This window comes from Malus domestica, chromosome 05 (assembly GCF_042453785.1).
Source record: "Malus domestica chromosome 05, GDT2T_hap1".
Taxonomy (NCBI): Eukaryota; Viridiplantae; Streptophyta; class Magnoliopsida; order Rosales; family Rosaceae; genus Malus; species Malus domestica.
Genome location: NC_091665.1, coordinates 46457392 through 46476426, shown reverse-complemented (window position 1 = coordinate 46476426; position 19035 = coordinate 46457392). Strand labels below are relative to the sequence as shown.

The 19035-nt window shown below is 37.4% G+C and overlaps 4 protein-coding genes and 1 pseudogene across 4 annotated transcripts in view; 2 read left to right on the top strand and 3 right to left on the bottom strand.

Annotated features, from left to right (window-relative positions):
* LOC103434402 (sister chromatid cohesion protein PDS5 homolog A-like) overlaps positions 1–14747 on the bottom strand; it is a 44707-nt gene extending 29960 nt beyond the window's left edge. The window contains exon 1 of the mRNA XM_029103619.2: positions 14728–14747. The gene's annotated coding sequence lies outside the window, so the exon portion shown is untranslated. The remainder of the gene's footprint in view (positions 1–14727) is intronic.
* Positions 6–660, bottom strand: LOC108169315 (nuclear transcription factor Y subunit B-3-like; annotated as a pseudogene).
* Positions 4930–6953, top strand: LOC103408743 (uncharacterized). The gene is made up of 2 exons (XM_008347567.4): positions 4930–5377; positions 6427–6953. Exons 1-2 carry the CDS (start codon positions 4942–4944, stop codon positions 6759–6761), a joined length of 771 nt encoding a protein of 256 aa, XP_008345789.2. The 5' UTR covers positions 4930–4941; the 3' UTR covers positions 6762–6953.
* LOC103408742 (SNF1-related protein kinase regulatory subunit beta-2-like) lies at positions 8636–13203 on the top strand. The gene is made up of 4 exons (XM_008347566.4): positions 8636–9548; positions 10172–10347; positions 10452–10614; positions 12693–13203. Exons 1-4 carry the CDS (start codon positions 9354–9356, stop codon positions 13017–13019), a joined length of 861 nt encoding a protein of 286 aa, XP_008345788.1. The 5' UTR covers positions 8636–9353; the 3' UTR covers positions 13020–13203.
* Positions 13816–18097, bottom strand: LOC103408740 (oligopeptide transporter 3). The gene is made up of 6 exons (XM_008347565.4): positions 17391–18097; positions 16754–16851; positions 15440–16009; positions 15062–15317; positions 14773–14955; positions 13816–14669 (listed from the first exon to the last, which is right to left on the bottom strand). The coding sequence occupies exons 1-6, from the start codon at positions 17928–17930 to the stop codon at positions 14055–14057; spliced, it is 2262 nt and encodes a 753-aa protein (XP_008345787.1). The 5' UTR covers positions 17931–18097; the 3' UTR covers positions 13816–14054.
* Between the last annotated feature and the right edge of the window lie 938 nt (positions 18098–19035).

Sequence of the window (19035 nt, the reverse complement as noted above, 5' to 3'; positions counted from 1 at the left end):
TAACCCTACCTTGGTCTCCCATGCCCTGTGGAGGGTCTACTACCAGATCCATACAAATGACCTTCATGATGGTGATGTTGTTGATGACCCATCATCATCATGGTCGTGGACTGCGTTGACATCACACCATACATTCCATTTATACTACCACTTGCAGCACCATGACCATGCACATACAGCTGCTCTCTCTCATGATCGCGATGATATCGAACGGCGTGCCTTCCATGGCCTGCGGACATTCCAGTTCCCGTTCCAGCACTAGTATTGGTACTAATAGTCATCTTTTCACCCTCCATCTCTCTAAACTTGTGCACGTAAACCTTTGAGAGGCTCCACGTACTCCTCGAACCCCAGCGTTGTCATGGCCCACAGCAGATCGTCGCCGTTGATGGTCTTCCTCTTCTCTCTCTGGCACTTGTCAGAGGCTTCTCCGGTGATGAAGCTGATGAACTCGGAGACGCACTCCTGCACCGTCTCTTTGGCGTCCTTTGAAATCTTGGCGTTGGCCGGCAGACCTTTCTTCATGATCCTGCTCACGTTTGCAATCGGCAAAAACCTGTCCTGCTCTCTCTGCTGTTCTCTCGTTCCTCCTCCTCCTCCTCCCGAGTCGTTGTCCGAGTCAGCCATATATGTATATAATGTTCACTTCCTTACGTGACAATATATACTAGCTAGGTATGACCGTATGAGCCCTATGAGATGGCAGAACGAGGGACAAGTACTCGATCTTTATTATTAATTTGACTAGCTATTAGGATATCAGGCCATTAAGAAATTATGAAAGTGAATTGACAAAGGAGGATGGTAATATGATTTGCTAAATTTGCTGCTCTTGCCTCTTGGAGAGGGTGGACTACGCTTTCAGAGTGGAGTAGTACTGGCTATCTCGGTATGGTGTTAAATGTTGTGGTGTGGGAGATTATAATGCTTTGTCTGCGACATGTGGGATGGTCTTGGGTCGTTCGTTTATCGATAAGATTTTGACACCTGGCATGTGCTCAGGATCTCACACGTATTCATGATATATAGATGATGCATCGAGGGTCGAGACTCATCGCTCATCTAGAGCACAGGGGCGGATCTATCCTACAACTTTGAATTGCGACTGTAATATAATGTTGCCTTATTTGTAATTATTGGTTTAAGACGCTACAGTAAGTAATAATCAGAAGTGGATAAAAGTCTCACCTTTATAACAACTGTTTTATAGGTCTTGTGCAGGGCCGGCCCAGGCCCAGTGCAAGCAGGGCAACCGTCCGGACCCAAAAATATTGGGGGCACCAAAATTATTAGGGTAATATATTTATATATGTTTTCATAAGAGTATAAATTTATAAAACTTGGTTTAATGACACAGAAATTTAAGTAGAAGAGGTGGTTTGGTCATTTGAAAATAATGAGTGGTCTTGAGTTCAAAACACCACATGTGCTTATTTACTTTCTAATTTTTACAAATTTCTTTTCATAAGAGTATAAATTTATAAAATTTGGTTAAATGATCAAGAAGTTTAATTAGAAGCAATGGTTTTTGTTGTTTAAAATTAACAAGAGGTCCTAAGTTCGAAACGCTATGTGCATGTTTATTTTTTTCAATTTTTACAAATTTTTGTTTGGTTGTTAATTTATTTTTTGTTTGGTTGTTAATTTATTTTTAGTTACTAGCTAGTAGCTATGTGGGTTGTTATTTTTAAATATTCGTTTCAATTCAAGTCTAATATTCAACAATGAGTAATACGTAGACCAAATTTTTAGCGCAAATTTGTAAATTATATGACGTGTTATCAAAATATTTAATTTAATGCCCATTCATTACTAATACATATCAATTAAAGACTCGAAAACATCATTATTTTTTTAGTCCCATATTGACAAGGTTAGTAAATAAGAAAAAACACCTCATGATTTATACAAAAACACTTTCAAAGTTCAACTGGAAAACAAAATTCATCATCTATCTACTTATAAGCCCAGAGTTGTTTGGTTTTCTTCTCTCAATACAAAATAAATTAGTCTTTTTGTGTTTCTAAATTATTGAGTTTGAAATGTTTTTCTAAGTATAATTTTATCAATGTCTTACGTGTGAAAATAAATAATTTTCTTATATGAAGTTAGGGCACTTTTTTTGGCGTCGCCCCAGGCCTCAAAAATCTCTGGACCGGCCCTGGTCTTGTGGAACAGTACTTATCCTCATCCAACTTGATTACTGCATTCCAATATTAGAGACGAGTTTAATTACATGCAAATCAAAATAAAAACAAACTAAAGTTGGTTATAACATACAGCCTTGTTCCACCACCTCTTTCCATCATCAATTTCAATTGTGTAGGGCATTGTACATCAACTTTAGGCTTAGAGACTTTTTTGAGTCAGCCTTAGGTTTGAACGACTTTCCAATTAATTTCTTTGCATGGGACTAATCATGCATCAATGGCCAATAAAAATAAGATCAGATGACACTATATTTGTACTTTATTGTCCACTTCAGACGGTTCTGATGATCCACATGCAATCGCTCTAAATTTTATATGCTAATTGTTGGTGTTTAAAGATGGGTTCCACACTTCCACTTTACAAAGCTTAAATGAGTCGAAGTGTTATTTTATTGATCCGGAGTGCCACTGCCAAAGTGTACATATTTCATCATGCAATTGCAAGTAATAGGACAAAGGACCCCACTCCACTACGTAATATGCACATATATGATGAATTGAGATCCCCTTCTTACATTCATCCAATTATCAAGATTCTCTACCCGAATTAGTTACCCGATCCAATAGGTTCAGGGCCTACTAATAAGGCCCATTAAGGATATAGCTAGAGCTACAAGTAGAAGAACTTCTCCAAACCCAAAACACTAATTAAGGATATGCACAATGCATGCATTTATTTATCTGATATTTTTCTTTTCATTTGTGCTACCCTAATCATGATCTATATCAGTATTATTAAAGGTATGATTTATTTCTTTGAGGAGACAGTTTTAAATTTTAATGGTATAAATTAAATGGTAAAACAAAGTGGAGCATCATGTCCATGTCTTATTCATAATTTATGTCCTAATCACAGTTCTTAATTTGGTTAACCATCATAACCATCGCAGCCCAAATTGCACATTAATTTGGTTAACCATCAACAATATAATGGGATGCGCTGTCACTTTGAAGTTTATATGTATGACTCAACCTGCAAAATGAAGCTACTTGATGGTTGTTTGGCACCATTTGCACATTTAAGTATCATATTATTAAGTGGGAAAAGAAAAAAAAAAACTTATCGACACTAGCAACAACATAATGGAGGCAGTCAATCAATATAGATTGATCCGAAATCTGATTCAAATCCAATATAGCACCTATGGGTACATAAGAAATGTATTGAATTAAAAAGTTAATTATGCACTCCTTATAAGAGTTAAATATATAAAAACAAATTATAGTGCACACTTAGATTTTTGGAGTGTCAATAACAATTCCTCAAAAAAAAAAAAAAATTCTTTAAAAAAAAAAAGAAATAACTGGTGGCAAGTCATGATTATCCACTTATTTCTCAAACAATAATAATTATAATCTATATAATAATTTGCGGGTGCAAGACCCTTTGTATTTGTTTAAAACCTGGAGAGGAAAACAAATGATCTATAGTTACAAACTTACAATAAGGACGACTAAAGTGATGCAAGAAATGCAATTCATGACAAAGACATAATTATTCATAAATTTCGCGCAACCTACAACAATTAAGGGGTCACTTTCAAGAATTGTTCAGATGCCATAATATTTACATATTTTGAAAGAAAAAGAATATAAATTTAGTTGTGTTCAAAGTTTTAGGAATTTATTTTGAGTTAGAAACAAATATGTTAATTTCCAAAACGCATCTAAATTAATATTTTAGAAATAAATACTTTGTATTCCTAGGCTTTGCTTCATTCTCTAATCTCTAGGTTACTTTCTTTCATTGAATATGCGAAATCACTTTCATTTTTGGAAATTTGGTGTGTATTTATATGGTTGCTTGGGAAGGTTGTTCAACGATAACAAGCAACTGACAATTTCAGTTAACAATTTCCCCCAACAATATTGTAAGAATATTGATGTTATATAAAATATCAAGGTGCATGTCTCAACGCTAACCATTTTCACGAGTGCAGTATACGTGAGTGCGAGACTAATGCAGCTATAGTATATACATATAACAATAACATAGCGCAGGGTTGCAAAGTAAGTGCAATGGTCAGTTCACCCACCCAAACAGAAACTTCTTCTTTGTTTGATAACGAATATAAGTTTATGCATTGGGTTTGGGATTCACCGATCGATTAAACTTAGGTTAAAGTTCCCCAACCTTTTGATCCTTTTCAGGTTAAATTATATATGTTCATGATTTGGATCAAACCTATCCAATATGTATAACTGCCGATCGAGACGTACGTGTGTGCGTCATTAATTAGTTAATTAATTAATTTAATCTTGGTAAACGGCTTGTGTTTTGCGCTTAAAATCTGATTCACAAAAGAATACGTAGAAGACAACAAGAGTAGGCTACCAACCAACAATTTAACTTCCCCTCCACCTCCCCTACTTCTTCTGCCTTTTAAAGGTCGTTAAGACTGATATACCCTCCATTTCGTCTTGTTTTGAATAACCTTTTGTTCTGTTTAGGTGGCAGTAACTTCTTTAATCAAATGACCAAAAACCACAACCTCTTTGGGTGTTGGCATGTCCACGACCACGAGGTTTGTGCAATATGCACTACGCATGCATGGAGATCCATCTATATATTTAAAGGGCAAAAGGGTAACTCTATCAGGATGTAGGTGGGAGACAAGGACTGTGAAGGTACGTAATATTAACCATTGATTGAGGGTATTATGTGGAATTTAAATGGGACCATCGCGAGGGCATTAACTTACTATAAAACCAAACCAAAGGAGGAGCACTGATGATCAACTCACGTAGAGGAAACACAAAGAAGATGAGCTACTACAATATTTGCGCCTCCAACAAGCTTCTGAAGATGAGCTACATCATTTTATTCAACTTATTAATCATCGGCAGCAGCCTCATCACGAGATCGATTTCAATGGGGATGGCGGATATTATTGATGATCACGGAGGACAAGGAGGAGGAGGAAGAGGAGGAGGAGTGGTACAAGTACATCAGGATGAAATGAATAATAACCCGTTAGAGCAGCTGATGTCCAGCCAAGAAGATATGATGCAGGTTGCTGGATATGGAGAAGAGAAGCTTTCCACCGTCCTTATTACAGGCTCCGTCCATTGCGAGGAGGCTTGTATTGATCATAATAATTTGAATATTTTGCATCCTGATCAAACTGATCGTGATCAGCTTCATCTTCATGCATGGCCTCTATCAGGTGTGTAGCTTAATTTATATACTTGAATGCTCAACAATCATGATATATCTACATACGAATCTGCATATATATGTTTACGGCATATATAGATTAATTTCCTACATCATGCAATTAGTTGTGTACGCATTCACTTGTTGTTGTTTATGTCTCATCCATTTTGTGGCAAACTTTATACCCTTAATTATTTGTTATGTAATTTCATCATTGATAAACTTCATTTACGCAATATCACCAACTATGTACATACAGCAGAAATTTAGACTACCTACTTCAACAATATAAAACCACTACTCCATTTTCGTCTTTCTTCCTTTAATTTTTCCTCTTAGATATATCCTTATCATAATCTTAGATTATATAAGAGCTGAGGAATCCATGCTCAGCGTGTCAATAATTTATAAGTTTATAAGTTTGAATTTTAGGGTTATGAAACTAAAATTTGAATAAAGTGGTCTCCTCCAAGGAGTTGTTCTTCTTCATATATCAAACACGATATTATCTTAGCCACCACCTTCGTTATTTTTTATGAATATTTTATGAAGACACATAAACTGTGTCTTTGTGAATAACTGCTCTTTAAAGCAATCACCTGACATTTTGATTTTCACGTTGGACCAGCGAAAATCAACTTCTCCTAATTGATTTGGACATATTAAATGGGGTACAAGGCAGACCGGTATTAGTATTATCATCCATTAACTATGGATACAGAAAGCAATTCACGATCGACTTTATACTGCTAATTAAGCTACACTTTATTTGACTTGGATGAAAAGCAAAAACACCGTTTTACACATTTTGTGGTGTTTTTTATTTATAATTCGTCGAAATAATTTCATAGAAAATAACATTCAAAGGAAAAAAAAATGAGCTAGCGATATATTTGGCTCAATGAGACAGAATCATATATATAATTAAGTCATGTTATGATAATTTAATTTACAAATTCAATTAATTCTAATATTCCTTTCCAATTAACTACAAAACCATTGTTCAATCAATCGATGCGTATATTCACCATCTGCTTTTATTTTGGTCAAAATCTGCAGGTGTTTTGGTGTCCGTCAATTGCCGTGTCAGCGGGAGAAGAAAATCCAGTTTGGCACAAGGCATCACAGACGAATTTGGGGTTTTCATGATCGATCTTCCTTCCAATCTGCATGCAATTCCCAACTTGGACAAAACGTGTTGTGTTCGAGTACTTGGAATACCAAAGAATGCACAATGCCGACCCGCTTCCGTCAGGAGGCACAAAGGACTCAAACTATCGTCCGTTGGTAATGGCATCCGAACCTACACTGCCGGCAGGATAAGGTTCCAGCATTTGACCTCTAAACCTTCACAAGCATGCGTTGAGGAAGCAAGCAACAACAATAAGATATGATCGTACAGATCCATTGCATATTATACAGGGATCCTGGATGGCGCTTCAGTCACAGCATTGATATGCAAGGGTTTGTACACATTGTACTTATCAGATATAAAGTATATACCTTTATAGGAAAAGTGTGACGACAGATATCATGTATGTAAATGCTTCGGAAGATGAATATCATATATTATAAGACAAAGCAAACTGAGAGGTGTGATCTTAATCCGGCTCAAGGTTTACCTGCATTTTTATAGCCTTATAAGGCTCGTTAATGGCATTAGTGAAAATCCCACAAGATAATATTAAATATAGAAATCATAAATCATGTCATATATGGGAATTAGGCAGGACTAAACACACTTGTCTAAACTATCCAGGCTTAAATCCTTTTGGAAATCAGCTGTTTCAGAAACCTGTAGAGGGATCAAATTTAAGAACTGCTTAACTTGATGTCCTCTAATGACAGAGAAACCAATTAAACAACAACAGTGAATGATACAACATAACTCCCTCAGATGCATCAATTTTGTCAAATTTCTTCACGAGTTCATCACTCGGTCCTCTATTTGATCAGTACCGGCACCTGCTGCTGCACACATGTGGTGGCTCAGAGATTTGATCAAAGTTCCTCTCTCGGTGAGCAACCATTTTTCGGCTGAGCTCCCTACCCTCACATGCCACAAGATGGTTTTAATACTGTGCATGTTGAGGAGAAGATCTGAAATTCAAATGCAGGAAGCATCAAGATTGTGACAATTTGACAAATCAGCATTTAAGAGCATGTCAAAATCCTAGGTGGAATGCTACTTTGCATATTTGACATAAAAAATCTCTCAAACCGAAATGTTATTTGCTGACTGGATTTGAAGACTTAGTGATTTGATGTCAAATTTTGACATTAATGTTATATTTATTTTTAATTCATTTTAATAGTGAGTTTCTTATTTCACTAACATGTCAACCAATAAAAAATTTGTTTCAACATTTTTTTAATAATTACAATCATTTAAAGTTCTATTTCATTTTCTTTGGAGATGGTCTAAGGACCGAGGAATGCAGCATTAGATTTCTTTCTCTGAGAAGGACCTTCTGGGCTATGAAACTTTGCATTCAAGATATTGATCAGCCACAAATTGCAGGATTTTGAACACTAATCCAAATCCGCCTGATCTTTTCTACAAATCCAAACACTAGTTTGTATTGTTTATCCTTCCTAAAACTTGATTAGTTAACTTAGACTGCTTTTTTATCAAGGAATTTTATCAAAGAAAACAGAAAACAACACCATCGGTAGGTGTTGACAAAAAAAAAAACCCAACAGCAGCAAAGGATTTGGATCATACGATGAAACAAAGCAGAAATTGGTCACTCACGAGGCTGCCGCTGTAGTTCGCTATCTGTTTGATTAAATGCCGCACTGAAAAACAAATTCTCGATTAAAGCTCTCGCCGCTTTTCCCGTTTTTCGGATCGCTTTACGGGGTAGAGGCCTTTTGTCTGAAAATATAGGGGACGATGAGATGGGTCTGCCGGCCAATGAGTGCGTGAGGGTGATTGGACCAATCCTGTATGCCCTTTTGGAACCTAATATCAAAATGCCCGACCCAACCCAACACGCACTCTCACTTTTATTCATTTTTTGCTAAGAAACAAAACTCTATTTGTTCTTTCATTTTCACAAGACAATTCGAAATTATTCTAATCTACAGAATTCAAACTCAAGTAGAAATGTATGATTATGTTATTCTGATCAACCGATCTTATTCACGTTTGCTCCTTCTCTATTTTTACTTTGGACAAACAATTTAATTGCCTAGGTAATATATGCATTAGTAATTACTCCAATGGGAAAAGTCTATTCCCCAAACCCAAAAGGGAAGAAGCCACAAAACAAAGTGTCGTGGGGGAGCGAGTAGTGGGAGGGAGAGAAAAGGTTATAGATTAAAGGGAAAAGAAGGACTTTGGCAAAATGTGATGACGTGAGGAGCAAGGGCATTTCCCCATTAAACCAACAAAATGATTGGGCATTGGGCTACCATTCCATTTCCGTCTTCCAAACTCATCGGAGATTATTACTTCTTCTTTCTCCATCCATTATTATTCTTTCTTCAATATCATTATTACGATTGCGATTATTACTCATCCATCAATTAAATTACTATTGCCACTTACCCTCCATCCTCCATCCTCCATTCCCTTCCTTTTTTCACATTTCTTCTTTCCATCTGCCGATTCTGCCCCCCTGCCCCTACCCGCCCCCACCTTTTTTCTTTGTGTTTGTTGTTGCTTAATGCTCCCTCTTCTTAATCTAATAATCTCTCCCTTGCTCTCTCTCTCTCTCTCTCTCTCTCTCTATTTATATAAAACGGGGGTTCTCTTTGCTGGGCTCTTTCTTTTCGTTTTGACGCCCAATCAATCAAATTCGTGAGCTTTGTGGGATTTAAGGTTTCATCATATGAGATTGGATTCCAATTCTGCAAAGTGGGTATTTATTATGCATCTGTAGTTTTATTTTCTTGGGTTGGTGCTTGGTGCTTGGTGCTTGGTGCTTGTTGCTTGTTGCTTGTTGCTTGTTGCTAGCAGAGGTCATATCCAAGCAATTGGGATGGGGAATGTGAATGGGAGAGAAGATGGTGGTGGAAGCCCCTCTGCGGCCGAGGAAGACAGCGGTGCCGCCGGCATCTTGCAGGAGGGCCCTGCCCACGGCGGCCGTCTTGTTCATGGCTCCGCTGAGTTGATGGGTCAATCACCTCCTCATAGCCCTAGGGCCACTCACTCCCCTTTGATGTTCACTCCCCAAGTCAGTTCCTTTTTCTCTCCTCATCTTACTTGTTTTCAAGGTTTTTGCTTTTCTTAATTTTCCCACCGAGATTCAATTTTACCCAACTGCCATCGAATTGCTTTTTTCGTAGAATTGGGGGCTTTTGTGATTCAGCTTAGAACTGGCTCTGTGAATTATGCTGTGCAATTCTTCTTTCCTTTTTATTGATAACTTGCTAAGAGGCGGCCCAAATCATACAATTTCTTGTTTCTTTGTGACAAGTCTGTATTTTGGATCATTGTTGTAGCATAAACAGAGACATGAGTGGTTAATCGTTGGGGAACTGATTGCGCGAACCAAGTAATAATTTTGATACCAACATCCTTCCTCCTCCTCCAATTCTGAATTGGAATATCCGTTTTACATGAATCTGTCTCTTGGTGCACTACCAGATACTAACACTTAAAGTTTTTAATGCTAAGATCCTTTAGAAATACCATTGGTAATCTGCTTCTGCTCCAGTATATATGATACTCTCAGTCAATGCCCTGAAATATGTTTATCTTACTTGTACCCTTGCCTGTTACTCACACTGATGTATTTGATCTACGGCGATCCATAATATTTTTCCTCTTGTTCAATTATTATTATTCTTTTTCCAGGTCCCTGTGGTTCCCTTACAAAGACCAGATGAGATACAAATCCCAAACAACTCGTGGATGCAAACGTCGGGGTTTGAAGACATGTGCTGTGAGCAAGGAATTCCGACTATGATTACATGGAGCTATGGTGGGAAGGATGTAGCTGTGGAGGGATCATGGGATAATTGGAAGACAAGGTTTTCGAAAATAATAGAAAGAATAATAAGTGGTTTAGATTGTGAATATAGTTTTTGCACCATGTGAACTCTTACTTGAGTTCTTATTCTATCTTGGTTTTCAGATTGGCTTTACAGAGATCAGGAAAGGACTTCACTATTATGAAAGTACTGCCATCCGGTGTTTACCAATATAGGTTTATTGTTGATGGGCAGTGGAGGTGTTCTCCTGACTTGCCCTTGGCCCAAGATGATGCTGGCAATTCTTACAACCTTTTGGACTTGCAGGTAATGGTTGTCATCTCTTCTTAGGTTGATACGTGCTTTGGATGAGTGTAACAACCCCATTATAATCGCTTATAACTGTTCATAATCTCAACCAGATAAAGGAAACTCCTAGTCAGATCTTATAAGTAGTTTAACCTTCTTGTAGGATTGAATAAGGGAATAATGAGTATAACTTTTTTTTGAATGTCCTCTATTCTTTAGCAGGGAAAAGCTCATTTCAGAGTTAGGGATTGCTTGATATTTATTGTAATATCATCATTTAGAAACTGTATTCATACAAATTTGTTAAAGCATTGAAGTCCCCCTTTTTTAGCTTAATCTGTTTATGTTTTTTTTTTTCCAGTCTCAACTTAATTCTGTTATGCAAATCCTACTTTTCAGGATTTTAATTTCCTTTAACTATTCAATGATGATAGTAGGCCGTATGAACTAGGGAATATCAGTTCTATTGTGTTGACGATATTTCTCATATTCATACAACTGATATATCATATTCCATATTCCATAGTCCATACATATAAACTTTCCTTTTATACGTTCCATTCAAGTTTCCCGTCATTAGAGTCTAATTTCTTCAGCAACAATTTGTGTTGTTATATGTGTGCTTTGAAAGCCTCAATAATTAATACCTTCAACATAGCTTAGCTGTTAAATTTTTTGAGAAGAAATGATAACACTTTATTAAAATAAAAACAAGAATTACAAAATAGTGGATAAGAAATCCACCAGCAAAGCTAGCTAAGACCTCCCAAATAGATCTGATTACAAGTAACATAACATCAACCAAGATCATTTTACGGCTGCTAACATATCCCACACTATATGAGAAAGAGAATAATCCTTGAACTCATTCGAAACTGATGCCCAGAGGGCTGCCCAGTATCTTACTCTACCCCATAGGTCTGCTACCCCCACTCCATTATAATCCTCCAAAACTCTTCTGTTATGCTCCAACCAAATATTCCAAAAAACTGCCAACACCAAACAGCCCCACAAAGCTTTAGCTGTCCTCCCTTTTCCTAAAGTCTCAAAATTGGTGCTTAGAAGCTCGAAACAACCCTTTGGAATGACCCAACTAACTCTAACTTCCTGAACCAATTTCCACCACAACTGTATTGAGTAAGAACAAACTTAGCTGTTAAATTCATATTTACATTTTAAGTAGACTGCTTTTTCGCCACATTGTGTATCTGCTTTCTGTTTGTAAAGCTCTCTATCCAAATTTCTGTTTTTAAGCCCGTACAAAGCTGTCTGCAAAAGAGGTAAATCGCGTTGAGCCCAATTAAGTAGATCAGGTTGGACTTGGGGTTGGCCTCTAACTTGAAACACATTGATACAAGACAAACACCAGGGATTTCCTATATCTTGTATAACTCCTACCAAATTGTTAAAACCTCCTGAAACTTATTTTCAACCCTACTCGAGATGGGGAAGACTAGGTCTCTATCAAAAAACAAAATGATATTTCATATGGTCCTGTTCATGGTAATCTTTGTCTTTTCCAGTGAGCTGTAATTAACCCTTTCTTTCATGTGTTGTTTTGGATATTACATAGAGAGTAGGTAGTTATAGCTTTTGTCTACAGGACTAGTAAGAGAAGGATCAAATTACGGCTGATTTTGCACAGCTCTACTCAGTCAAACTTGGAGATGATGAGAAATTTATATGCCGTGATAAAAAAAAATAAAAAAAAGTGCTTGAAATGATAATTTTGTTATTGTTTAAATGTTAGCGAAGAGTGCGAGTTTATGGATCAGACTAAATGACATTCAGTTGGTGTAATTTAGCACTTTTTCATTATGTGTGTAAGAGAGATTTTTGAAATTGCACATTTTTATGAGGATTTTTAATCAATATGTTGTGTGGTACTTTTCTTTTATATTTTCTAAATTACTGCCACCAGTTCTAAATCTCTATAGTGGCATGACAGATGCAAACAGAATGCACTCGTATTTTCTCATTTATTGGTTGCCTGAGTCTCGACCTATTGTTTTAAGTATGAGTGTTGAATTTTTTTGAAAAGTGGGCTTGGATGTGCGAGTTCTGTAAGCTGTGTGATATTGTTGGTTCTTCTGCAGGATTACGTTCCAGAAGACATCGGAAGCATTTCCGGCTTTGAACCTCCCCAGTCGCCGGACTCAAGTTATAACAACCTGCAGCTTGGATCTGAAGATTTTGCGAAGGAGCCCCCATCGGTTCCTCCACACCTACAAATGACACTGTTGAATGCACCTTCATCTTACATGGAGATGCCGCCTCCTTTGTCAAGACCTCAACATGTGGTACTCAATCATCTTTACATGCAGAGAGGGAAGAGTGGACCATCTGTAGTGGCACTCGGGACAACAGAGAGGTTTATAGCGAAGTATGTTACAGTGGTTCTCTACAAGTCCTTGCAGAGATAAAAGAGAAAAGAAAAAAAAACACACAAAGTGTCTGCCTGGACTCCACGGATCCCATTATGTAGTTAGCTTTATATGAATTTCAGAGTCAAATGCCATTTTCGTGGCGTCGGTTATGTTGAGGAAGGATTTGTATTTTCACACAATTCCATTGCTTAATGACCATTGATCCATCTTCTTTTGCATACTTAATTCTTGCACTCGCACTTATTGGCTGTTTGTTTGTCTTCAGTTGTACAAGAAAAAGGGTGAAAGAATGAATTTTGTTGACTACCCTTATCACCCTATCTGCATTCTCTTTAAATTTTCTACTTCCCTCCCTCTCTCCCTCTCTCTCTCTCTCTCTCTCTCTCTCTCTCTCTCTCTCTCTCGTATAATATTTGCTTTAAGAAAAGTATGTATTTTGGAAGATTTAATTACCCTTTGGTGGCTTGTATTAGACTGGAGTGGATAATTTACTAAATTCAATACATATTGAGGTTAGAAACGGATCGAAGGTACAAGATGGATCGAAAAGGAAGAAAACTTCTCCCTTCCAAACCTACCAAGGTGGAAGGGATAAGTTTTCTTTGTGTCTAATTCATTTGTAAGTTGACATCCGTTTCTTGCTTCGATGTTGTAGTTTATCTAATTTAAACCCATACAATGTCTTAGAAATATCACACTATTTCTGTTATTCGGTTGGAGAGAGACTTGCATGTACCCGATACGCTGCGGAGGTGCATTGAGTCTTTCCCATGCGGTTGGACTTATTTACCTTTGGCTAAAAGCGCACAGAAACATACGTATTACCCATTCATTCAGATTAAATTGATTCTTATATAATTAACAATAACACCCATACATTTCATCTGAATGATACATTTCTGGTTATTCTAGAGAGCAATAAAAACTAGAACCAACTCCCAACCCTAAAATCCACACGTTTGCTAAGAGTGTACGTACAAACTCCTCTTCCTCCACAACTACGACGAGTTCCCTCCTCGTTAGGTTTGATCCTTCAAATATATGTCTTGGTGTCCACTATTTTTTGGCTATTTAAAAAACTGGACATCCGTCAACGTGAATACCTGGTGCAATGGGGCATGTCGCTAGAGGACAATGATCGAGTGTAGTCCCCCACCATTTCAATTCGTGCTTTGGATTCTGCAAGGCGAAGAAGAGGAGGACGCCCATGAAAGCTGTACCAGCATCCAACGCTGCAGACAGGACGTAGTTGTATTTCTGCCACCAGCGCTTGTGGTATTTGAACACAAAGTAGTTGAAGATACCTCCAGTGATAAGCCAGCTTGCTATGTTAGTGGGAGTTGCAGGTGGCATCCCCGCAAAGCCATAAAGGATGACTGGCATGTTGATCAAGGGAATCCATTTCTTGTCTGGGAAGATTTTGCTCATTACCCAGATTGGAACTGGCAAGAAAACTCCAACAAGGAATAGCCACACCAAGTTCCTATACAATCCTCCAGGTCCAAACAGTCGCCTTGGTCCAATCAGACCCCATATAACAGAAGCATCGAAGGTGACTCTGTATTTAGGACAAGTCCACGGGCTGTTTGGATTTTGGGATTCAACATCGCATATGTTGTCGATGCTTTCCAGCATCCACCATGCAACTGCAAGGTTCACAACACCGGAAACTAGAGTTCCCACCAGCTGGGAACAAACATCATTAACTGTCAGTTTAATAAGGTGAATAACCACCTTTAGGAACAAGAACAGAAAGGTTAAGCACAATTTTCTGTGCTGAATCAAATACCTGAGCAGTGTACATGCACCGAGGTGGAATCTTCATATAGTGCCCAAGTTTGAGGTCAGACAGGAAAGAAAGAGCGTGGACAGTGCTGATTCGTCCATAAATTTTGAAAAGCAAGTTTGCAATTGGTTTTCCTGGTAGAACATACCCAATCATGAATTGTGCTATGATATCAAATCCAGGTTGCTGCACAGAAGTCACACAAATGATTCGGAGTTTAGAATGATATTTCACAGCTTGTTAGTACATGCAAGAACAAAGGTGGTTGAAATTCAAGAAATCGAAAGATTACTTGGTTAGTGGTAGCTTGAATGACTCCAACAGGGAGGGTTACGATAAAAGACAAGACAAAGGCAAACAGCAAACCCCACCATGGCAGCTGCACAGTTTCTTTCCACACAAAAGACATCACCAAGGACAGGATGATGCTCACCGTTAACAAAACAAGGAACCACCACTCAGGCACTTGTTTGTAATTTTTCATCAATTTCTCATGGATATCCATTTTCGCATTCTTCATTGCCGATTTGCTTTGCTTCAAAATAGCACTAGGAAAAGGAATAAAGGATCACTTAGTCAGTTAAATCAATATATCTATCTAGCGTGCTATGCAGATGCTAACAATATGTAGAGACTAAGAGAAGCTATGTCATTTAAGAATTGAAAGAACCTTCCGTGAAACAGTGCCACATGAACGAGGGTTGCAGTAAATCTTGCAAATCCTGATCCAATGGACAAAGCGAAAAGGGGGCTAAGATAAAGCTTGCCGTAACTATTATAGGCATCAATATTAAGATCAAACTGGGGTGTTAAGATCTTGGTAGTGTCGTATTTATGCCCAGTAGAAGTGAAGAGCTTGTTGGAAAATATAGGGAACGTCTGAGCATCGAAAGTGTTAAACTTCCAGTAACAAAGAGGCATAATGATGTAGATGAAGATGACAAATCCAACCCCAACATTGAGAATGGAAGTCCATGGCGTGACGAGGGGGCTGCCGTGATAAGCAGAAATCCCAGCCCAATCGAGGGTGAAGGCACCAACACCAAGTCCATTGTAACCTGAGCCTATCTGCTGAGCTGTGATACTGTGTGGCCAAGCCCAGCAGACCCATGAGAAGAACGTCAAGATGGGGAAAAGATAGCCAGGGAGTGCATAGTAGAGAAAGCTTGCTGTCAAGGCAATGAGGAAAAACTGCATCCGGGTAAGGCCTTTCGCTTTATGGTCTTTTTCGTGGAGTGCTCTGCGGACAAGTTACAACAACAGCAAAACAGAAACAGCAACAAGGTCATTGATGTGAACAAAACTAAAGCACCAAACCAGTAACAACTGACACACATTCAAATTCTATACTTTATGCCCATTGAAAGATTACTTTTACAGCAAAAGTTTTGCTTTTCCTACAAGAAAATTCCCCATCAAATCAAGATTCACAATTTAAGAAAGTCGTTCATCATAAGATGGACCTTTATAATTATAACTTTACAATTGGAGCGGTTATACATTGTGACAAATATTATTCCAATCTTTCAAGAGACAGAGCATGATGAAACATTGTTCTCAAGAAACTCAACCACTGAACATGCAACAACACATGGCTTATGATTTCATTGGAAACTGGCAAGGAAAGCAAAAACACTTTACCATAAAGATGTAAAAGGGAAAGTAGAATATGACTGCAGTTTGTTTTACCAACTTTCTTTCCTAATCCTGTTCATCCAAAAACATATTCTTTTACAAAAGAAAAAAAGCAAATTTCGACAAGAAAAATTCAAAAGTGATAAGAAATTGGGGAAATTGTTGAAACTATTAAACTCCATTTGGTTGGCTAAGAATCGAGGAATGAAATACTATGTTCTTTTGAGTTATCATCAGTCAGTTTAGCTGAGGACCAAAGAATTCGACTTTATCTTGAACTTTTATTCTCAACAACCACCAAAGGGAACATTGATTAAGGATCGACACATGACAAAAACCAAGCATTTACCTAAACAGAGAAACCTGAGCAACGTTGGAAGGCCACCACATTTCCACCGGGTCGACCAAGTACCTCCTGAGAATCCCAGCCCATCCATACCCAATCACCTGCAACAGATCGCCAAACCCCAGAATTTAAAATCTATTCACAAAAACATTAGTTCAAAGTAAAATCACATCAAATTGGAGAAGAAGCCCAACAATTTGGCTTCTTGATTTTCTAGCATCCACCCACAAACATGATTTTTTTTTTTCTTTTTATATCAAAATACAAATAATGAACTTTTTCTGAATTTGAAGGGCTATATGTTTGGTACATATATACAACTATAAACGATTTGATTTTTATATTTGATTTTTATAATTGATTTTTATAGAGACGATGATGGTTAAAAATTGAACAATTACGATTATAAAATTCATAAAGTGAAAATTCGTTAATAGCAAAGATGATGAGAGTGGAGTGCAATTAAGTGGATCCAAATATTATCCATTCTTTATGAACAAAAAGTGGTCATTAGACCATAATCTATGCGTGGTAAAATCATAATTTTCCAAAATCTCTACCCGACAAATATGAAATTCAGAAAGCGATAATAAAATATATAAAGAAGGAAAACTGAAAAAGGGACGAGTGGTGGTGGAACCTGAGTGGTGAGGACGATAACGAGGCTAAGGATAAAGCTCAAGCTCTGCTTGTAATAAGCCTTCATAATGGTGATTGCGCCAATCGAGTAGGCATCACCCCCACCGTAAGAAATCCCACAATTCGCAAAAATGGTAATAATAACATGCTCCTTTATGTTGAAGGGCCCGGGGTTGAGGCTGAACCGCCACCCAAGGAGGCTGTGCTCGCGGCGGGGGAGAGCGGAGGCCATGAACTTCCCGATGGGCAGAGTAGTAATCTGCATGAGAATGGCCGAGATCGCCAGCGGCTGCGTGCGGTAGGTGAAGAAGGTGTTGAGGAAGATTAGGATAGTACAGGAAGTTATCCCCAAGAACCATGCCCTGAATGTCATCACCGGCATCGTCGGGTCGTCGGTCTCCGGCACCACCAGCGCCACCTCCTCTATTTTGCATGGCTCGTGACCGTCCGATTCTGGAAAATCGTGATGTGGGTAATGGTCGCCGGCGCCGTTAGTGCCTTTTGGCGCCTTCTCTGGGTCACTAGGGTTCTTGGACGCCATTGAAACAAAGTTGAAAGTTCTCTCCCTCTCCCTATGTTTTCTCTCAGTGGACTAGGACTAGTTGACGTGTGTCTGTTTGTTTCTGCGGTGGTTGCTGGGAATTTAAGTATCGACAGTAAGACCAAGAGACTAGTTATGCACTCATATTTATAAGTTGGATAATCCATGGCTACAAGATTTTGTGTCCTGTAATGTTATTGTTCTCGTCCTAGGATACTATTTATTATTATTAATAATGTCACGCTTATCATGTATTTGTATTATTAATTTAATAAATATAAAGTTCATTAACACTTTTAAATTTCATTTAAATTAGAAAGATGATACAAATAAATAGAAATAATAACATTTCTTATTATTATATTGAACAGATGATACAAATAGATAGTAAAAATAATATTTTTTTATTACTATTACTATTACGTATCAAATTCATTAACAATTAACTTCACTACTTTTGCTTTGACTTTAGAGATGGGCTATCTAAACGTCATTTGTTAATTTATGTCATTTGATCTTATTCGATTCATTCGATCAAACGGTCGAAAATCAGAAGGGTTTGTGGATATTACACCCTAATTTTAAACAAAACTAATACATTATATTGTATTAATTGTATAGTACATCGAAGAATGTTCATACTTCATATGACATATGTTTTTTTTTTATCGACTTCAAATGGCATATCTAATATAGAATTGTTATATATTCCCTCGTTGAATAGTAGGTACGCCAGACTATTCGTGTTTAGTCTCTGTAATATGTGTATCCAATAACAAAATGTCTTAGCGTTAGGTTTGTATGCCAATTATGTGTGTCCAAAAATCCAAATGAGTTGAATTTATAACTTTTTATGGCATACATGATGGATATCAGGTATCAAAGTCACGTGATATAACTTTCGCTACCAAATATTGTTATAATTGATTTTTAGCCTACTTGTTGAATTACACAATAATTTCTTAATAATTTATGCCCATGTAGTTTTTGTGCTGTATTTTGCATAAAATACGATAATTAATTGATCATGTATTATTATTTGTTTTGACTTTTTATACAATTTTATTGACTCAAGTATCTTTATAGTGACATTTGAATTGTCAAT

Excerpts from the sequence above, each read along its gene's own strand:
- LOC103408740 (XM_008347565.4), bottom strand. The coding sequence starts at position 17,930 with ATGGCGTCCAAGAACCCTAGTGACCCAGAGAAGGCGCCAAAAGGCACT. Across the intron at positions 16,852-17,390 it reads TTATCGTCCTCACCACTCAG|GTGATTGGGTATGGATGGGC; the intron begins GTTCCACCACCA and ends GATCTGTTGCAG. Across the intron at positions 14,670-14,772 it reads GGTGCATGTACACTGCTCAG|CTGGTGGGAACTCTAGTTTC; the intron begins GTATTTGATTCA and ends GTTTGTTCCCAG.
- LOC103408743 (XM_008347567.4), top strand. The coding sequence starts at position 4,942 with ATGATCAACTCACGTAGAGGAAACACAAAGAAGATGAGCTACTACAAT. Across the intron at positions 5,378-6,426 it reads TCATGCATGGCCTCTATCAG|GTGTTTTGGTGTCCGTCAAT; the intron begins GTGTGTAGCTTA and ends CAAAATCTGCAG.
- LOC103408742 (XM_008347566.4), top strand. The coding sequence starts at position 9,354 with ATGGGGAATGTGAATGGGAGAGAAGATGGTGGTGGAAGCCCCTCTGCG. Across the intron at positions 10,348-10,451 it reads TGGGATAATTGGAAGACAAG|ATTGGCTTTACAGAGATCAG; the intron begins GTTTTCGAAAAT and ends CTTGGTTTTCAG. Across the intron at positions 10,615-12,692 it reads ACAACCTTTTGGACTTGCAG|GATTACGTTCCAGAAGACAT; the intron begins GTAATGGTTGTC and ends GTTCTTCTGCAG.